The sequence below is a fragment of the Mchenga conophoros genome, linkage group LG9 (genome assembly GCF_057382185.1).
Source record: "Mchenga conophoros isolate Kocher_MC1m ecotype Shallow Benthic linkage group LG9, M_conophoros_male_GT1.1, whole genome shotgun sequence".
Classification (NCBI taxonomy): Eukaryota; Metazoa; Chordata; class Actinopteri; order Cichliformes; family Cichlidae; genus Mchenga; species Mchenga conophoros.
The window spans coordinates 36,900,662-36,907,538 of NC_140534.1; the positions used below are offsets into that span (position 1 = coordinate 36,900,662).

Genomic DNA, 6,877 nt, shown 5'->3' on the forward strand with positions numbered 1-6,877 from the left:
AACAACAGGCCAAAGTACAAGAGTATTTATCGTACAGTTATATAAGACAGAAAAACCTGATATATGAGAGGCTGGAACCAATGACAATCAATTCATTTAACATTGTTTATTTCTTAAAGCCCTAATAACACGACTCTGTACTACCTGTGTTTGTATTTCAGCTGGTATGTATGAACATTACAATCCATATTTTTGACAACGCAGCCTTTACTAACTATGTGGAACTATCATCACAGCAACAGTTTGTTCTGCACAGGTTGTGTTTTTGACAAAAAAAAAGAAGAAAAAAGAAAATTGATTTAGCTCCTCAGAATATTCAGGCTGAGGAGGCAGAAGAAAATCCTGCACAGTTAATTCCTGCAACATCAGGGAACGGTGAGCGGCCAAGTCCGGACTCCCTGTACTGCAGCACCAGCTGGAGACATCGCACTCGGAGCGGGCATTCATCTAAACAACTCTATGATGATGCATTTCTACAAACCACAGACTAAACGGGCAATCCAACCACAGCGAGTGTGAGTGTCAGCACAGCTTCCAGCCAAAAACAAATCGGCGGGCCAGAAACGTATCTGGAGGGATTCCCAAAGCGTTCTTTCAGGAAAAATGGAAGGAATGGAGAAAGGTGGGTGTTTCAACGCCAGCAGAGTGCTGTCCAATGAGAGGAGAGTGAAGATTTAAATGCATATTTCCATTTCAAGGATTAAAAAAAACTCCACAACATTAGACCAGTTTGTGGCTCTCCTTCCTGCCCTCTTCTTCTTTATCATCATCATCACTGTCTCTCTACACTGCACTGTAGTTTCCTTAATGCCCTCGATGTGAGTTTAGTTCCCTCTCCTTAACAGAGTCCCACCCTGAGGAGAGGCAGGGCTGGTGGGAGGGAATCCTGAGGGGTCCGCAGCGGCCTCCCTCAGCCGCAGGAAATAACAGTGAAGCGTTTGGAGATGCAGGACATGTTGTGCAGCACGATGCCCAGGAGGAAGAGCAGCACACACGCCACCAGGATCACTGTGCACACTCCAGACCATGTGGAGCCCTTTCCTGCTCCTCCCACTGGACCAGTAACCCTCCTCTCTCCCTCACTTCCCTCCAAACCTACACCGTCTAGACCCATAGCCAGACCCAGTGGCTGCTCCTCGGGCACAGTCACCACTGTCACCCCCTTCTGCTGGCTGCCGGGCAAGAAGCGACATCCCAGCTCCCCTGGCAGGCCCAGTGCCCGGTCTTTAGCGATGGGAAGCATGTAGCAGCCATTGCTGGGGAGGCGAATAAAGACAGGCGTGTGCTCAGAGGTGTGAGGGATGGCGATGACGGTGATGATGTCTGGGTCATCCGGGAGGTGAGACACGGACAGGCCCGGGGGGAGCTTGGTGACGCCACGACACCATGGGCAGCGGATCTCTTTCTGGCTGCTACGCATTTGGGTCAAACACACCGAACAGCATGTGTGTCGGCAATCCAGGAGTTTGGGTCGCCGTCGGGGGCTGTAGTAGTTAAAGCAGATCTGACACTCGAGCATCGAATCCTGGGAAAGAGTCTCCATTTCCAGGAAAAAAGGTATTTTCACAAGAGGGAAAACACAATTTAATTGGCTCTAGAAGAAATGCAGGGGGGGAGGCAGAGCTGGTTTCGTTCACGACTTCACAGTGATATTACGGCCCTTTGGGGGCAACATGGCCCTTCATCTGCAACAGAAAGAAAAAAAGGAAAAAAAACAACATCAATAAGAATTCAAGGTTTTGTACGCACATTGCAGAACTATCTACTGAGGATCTCTTCTTTTTGATCTTCATCATTTGATATCAAGAGTCTGCAGCATCAGCAGGAACTACAACACTTCTGACTCTGGAGAGAAAAAGGACACAGTGCAGCTGCTGTTTGCTTAAAGTCTTTTCACCAAAAACTCATCTCTCGGTAGCTTGCTCATCATTGAATACTCAAACATCGGCTCCAATATTTACCATTTCTCTGATGCAGAAAAGTCTTGTTTTTTGTGCCCAAACCCAAGCTTTCATGACTGCACCGGTGCTTTTGCCTGCAGTTATTGCGGCTTTTAGAAACCGTGCTGCTGAGCTGAGCGGTGTGTGTTTGACCTTTTGAAACAGCAACTAAAAGGTCAACTGACTCACTTGTTCCCAAGCTTTAATCAGCACAGGAAGTAGGTTAAATTTCCATCAGACACCTCTACAGCTTGACCATCTTTTTTTTATAAAACATCAATTCATTGTTGTAAAATATGAGTGTGCAGGCTGGCTATTTTTACCTGTACAGAAGTTAGAAAGTGGTTACCAGTGATGGTAACATAGGCTGTATATAAAAATGGACATGTCACCTTGATAGTGTCTATTGGTTTGAAGGTTTGGCATTTTGGAGTTCGACATCAAGTGTTTTTTTAATGACAAGTTAGGAGTGGATCTGACTGCGAGAGTGCAGCAGACTCATATTCTAGAAACTTGTCAGTCAAGCATGTAGTGCTTTATCATCTACTTTAAAACTAATAACTGAGAGCATAAACACATGAGACCAGTATTTATAAAAGTTAAGTTGTTGCAAAAGTGGCAAAAAAATTTGTTCAGAGACTGTCTGCAAAGTGCAACACTAGAAAAAACAGATCCTGTTAAACATCAAATTTAGAGACCAGTCCCAGAGTCACACAGGCCTACAGACTGGTCAGTGACTGACTGGCAATCTGATAGAGACCAATGCAACTGCGATGAGGTTTCCAATGTAGCACCATATTGAGGATTTGCAGACATGTGACCACTAACCACATGATTTGTCTGTAATTTGGGATGTGTGACGTGATAATGTAGAACAAGTGAATAAGGCCCAAGAACTGGAGACTAGACACAACCATATCCATGCAGCCTGTCACCAAGGAAAAATATGTATTTCCCAACTGGCTGGCAAAAGAAAACCTCGTTCTGATTGCTTTGATTTCTAGCGTGTGGCTGCAGACGAAGATTGAGTCACGTTTTTGGCTACAAACACTATTCAGCTACTCTAAGCACTAGTGAAACACACACTTAAAAATTGTATTTGCTTAATTAGTATTTTCAGAGAAACATGAAAGACTGCAAACGACCATGGCAATTAGCCACAGCAAACACTGAGGTTTTGATGCAATACTTTCTTTGCAAATTTCCCCCAGCAATGTCCAGAATGACTTTTTTCCCCAACAACTACTGGTTACCAGGGAAAACAAGAACCTTTCCCTGATATAATAACAGCAAAGGCAAGAGGCCTTTTTTCTAAACAGTTATATCATGTCATGTTATGACCTAAATGTTAGCATTTAAAATGTATTGATTTAATGTGTATTAAATACAGTAATATGTATTTTATAATGAGTGCTTTGTTGTGCACCTGTATTGAATGGTTTTATGTGACCTTCCTAGGGACTATAGGTTTGAAATCGCAGTTTTGCAAAAATCAGACTTTTTGACACTCAAAACTTATTATAATCTCACGGATGAAGTTAAAATATTGCTTTTATATGTGATTAGTGTTGCTAATGATAAGAGCCATCTTTCATGGTGGTTTAACGTCCACATGCCTGTGCTGAATGTGATTATGCGTTGCTCCAATAAGTGGTTATATATCAGCTTACTCTTCAGTTTCTCGGTCAAAGTATTGCAGAACTGTACTGGACTTTTTACTTTTCTTGTTTACAACTTCCTGTCCCATTAATTAAAAATATGTTTAAATATGATTGCGCCGATGATTTCAGATATCGAAGCAACATCCAACTTCTTCCTAAATGTTCAATGTCTGTTTAATCTATTTAAAAGTATTAATCTGCTGGATCTAATTTTGAGGAGGTTTGACAGCGCCACGTGCCGTTAAAAATTAACAACCCTCCTATCTCATAATTGTCTGTAAACCATGCATGCATTGTGGTTCAGCTAATGAGTACCTCCTGTTCTGGATTTTGCATTCATGTTGACAAAACAAATTGGTTTTGTGCAATCTGCTTGCTACTGCAGCAAAAACAAAATCACAGGGAGAATTAACCAAATGCCATCGTTTGCTGCTCTTATTGGACCTTCAAACTGTGCGTCTGCTGCTTTGTATAAGAGGAGCTTTCAGAACTTGCAAAGATGCTGTAAGAGTCATGTCAAATCACTAAATGCAACATGAGTCAGCAAGAGGAACGGATGTGACTTATGCACAGATAAGAGGCCTAGAAGAAGGGAAGGTACAAGCATAGTGGTCAAAATACAACAATGCATCATGAAGGATGAGGAGTCGTGATATGCAACAGACACTCTACACATCAGCCGGCAGTGGACTGCAGAAGAGGCGAGTTCACAAGACTCGTCGTCGGTATCTTTGTTAACCACGGCTAATTCTTTTCTCCTTCAGGCACAAACTCCATAAACAGTTTCTTCCTCCTCCTCCTGCATAATCACGTCTCTACCGTGTTAATCCATGCGGAAGCTGTGATAGTTTGCTTTTGCAGATGATTAAATCCTGTCAAAATAGCACCAAGGAAACAATGAATACCAAACAGGGCCTGCCGACTTTATATTTTATTTTCTCGCTGAAATTGTCAAGTGTGAAAATTGCTGAGGAGGGAAGGGTACATCTATCTTTCTCTACGCTGCCATCTCGGCGCCGTCGGCGTCCGTCCGGGCATGACTGTGGGCCGACGTCGAGGACGAAAAGGGTGGGTGGGTGGGGGTCGGCAAAATAAAGTGTTGACAGAAATGGGGAAAAAGGTGACCACTGATGCCCTGCAACACTGCGCATCTTACACTGTTATCAAAAACAAGATCTTAGGCAATTAAACTCATCCTCTGGCCCTGTGGGGACATTGATGTAGCAGTGACAGATAAGAATGAGTTCACACTAAGCATGCTTGGAGCGCTATATTCAGTCTTCTTTTAGTTTGTTCACTTGAGTGAAAACAGATGATCACATTCGACCTTGAGTGGCATTAAACAACCACAACAAAAAAAAGGACAGGCTGGTCTGTTTGAAATAATTTCACTGACTGAGTCATCAATATATGCTGTAAGAAAAGCGTAGCCTAAGCACCCTCAGGCATAATCACATCCTGCAGCTCTTCCTGGGGATCCTGCATAGCCAGATGGGAAGCCTAATCCCTCAGTGTATTCAAGGTTCGCCCTGGGGTTTCCCTCCAAATTGCCCTAACCAGAACACCTCCTTAGGGACGCATGCAAGAGGAATCCTGATCAGAGGCTGAGCCACCTAAACGAACGCTTTCCAGAATAAAGAAGCCACAAAACCCTTCCCTGATTTGCAAGACCGTTAACCTCTTTTTCTGAATGCTGATTCTATTTAGCTTTAATTTTAGTCATTCGCCAGTATAGCAATTTGATAGAAGATGGTGAATTCCATGCGCAGATATTTTGAAGGTGAATGTTTTGCACTTTTTCAGTTTCACTACCACTCAGCAACTAGTCGGCAAGCTTTACATGCAAACAACAGGTGACTGCAGCAATCTGTTAGCGACGTTTTTGCTGCACACTCTTTACTACTGATTTCACCTAATTGCAGCAAGCAACCATTCACCAACCAGTCAAGGATTGCATTTGATATCCTAGCATGTGGAGGTTACCATGGGGTCACATATTGGTCTGTAAAGCGAGAAAGTGAAACCAAAGCAAAACTAAGAAAAAGGGATACAAAGCAAGCTGGAAAAAGAACAATAACTCTAACACATGAACATGTGATATATATTACATGTAATGTTTTAATTGCAGAGTTCGTGAAAGCATCAGGCTGGGCATTTCAGAGGCTAAAACCCAGAAGGTGATGTATTAATGATCATTTGACTAAATAGTAATATCGCAGCTTTATTAGGCAAGTTCAAGTATGTTGGTACAATGTTGCACTTTCCTTCAGAAAGTTATGATGAGATCTTAAGAGAGTCCTGTCGTGGAGCATCTCTAGTGTCTGTAGTCAGCATCCTCCACTCGGCCGCCCCGCCTCCCTCCCCTGCCTTCAGCACCAGCACCCCCTGAGGCAAAACTCCCTCTCCAGCTGAGTCTGGAGGCTAGACCCTCAATTCCTCCTCCTCCTCACTCTGCACTCCCCAGCTGACCCAGTTTCTCCACACTGAGTCAAAGCTGGGAAAAGGTGCAGAAAATTTCCCCTAGTTCCATGGAAAAGTGAGCAAGAAGAGCAGAGAGAGACGGAGACAGAAACCCGCCCTTGAGGGGGGGAAAGACAGCCCAGGGTATTACTGAATCCTTCTCCCAAAGATAAGGATTAGCTTTGATCTGACATAAATGCTTTGTGGCTCAATATTCCCATACACCCAGTCGCTCTCCCTCTTTTCTTCCCTCCTGAATGCAAATGCTTTCCTCCTCTGCTTTACATCAGTTCAGGATTTTCACTTTCCAAGTGACTTTTTTGCTCTCCTCCCTTTGGCCTTTTCCTTTCTATGCATTTTGTCAACGCCATTGATGAAAATAAAGCCACATGATATAAAAATACAGCATAGACTTGTAAAATAAGAAAAGTGCACTTTGTTTTAGTTTAATAAAATTGTCAAAAAGACTAATACGATAGCAGGTTTGAATGAATAGCCTGTGCTGTACAGTTGAGTAAGTCATAACCACAAACCCACTCCAAAACCCTGCGACGTAACCTGACATCACTCCCCCTGGAAATTTAACTCTCAGGAAATGTTGCATCGACACAACCTGTAACTATTGTGGTTTTTGAGTCCAGTTCTGGCCAACCACAGTGTGTGTGAAAGGTCAGTGGTTGGTGGTTCCTGCAGTCATTTATACGATCTACAATAAATCATTAGATCTATTAATGCAAACAATGAGCCTTATTTATTGCATTTACACTAAACTTTACTACTTTTCCCTGGTGCCTTTTACTTTTTGCTCACACACTT

The 6,877-nt window shown here is 43.2% G+C and overlaps 1 protein-coding gene across 1 annotated transcript; it reads right to left on the reverse strand.

The window, feature by feature from the left end:
- Nucleotides 1-910: 910 nt before the first annotated feature.
- LOC146567844 (E3 ubiquitin-protein ligase RNF152-like) lies at nucleotides 911-1,606 on the reverse strand. Its single transcript, XM_085285788.1, has one exon. The coding sequence runs from the start codon at nucleotides 1,541-1,543 to the stop codon at nucleotides 911-913; it is 633 nt and encodes a 210-aa protein (XP_085141914.1). The 5' UTR covers nucleotides 1,544-1,606.
- Between the last annotated feature and the right edge of the window lie 5,271 nt (nucleotides 1,607-6,877).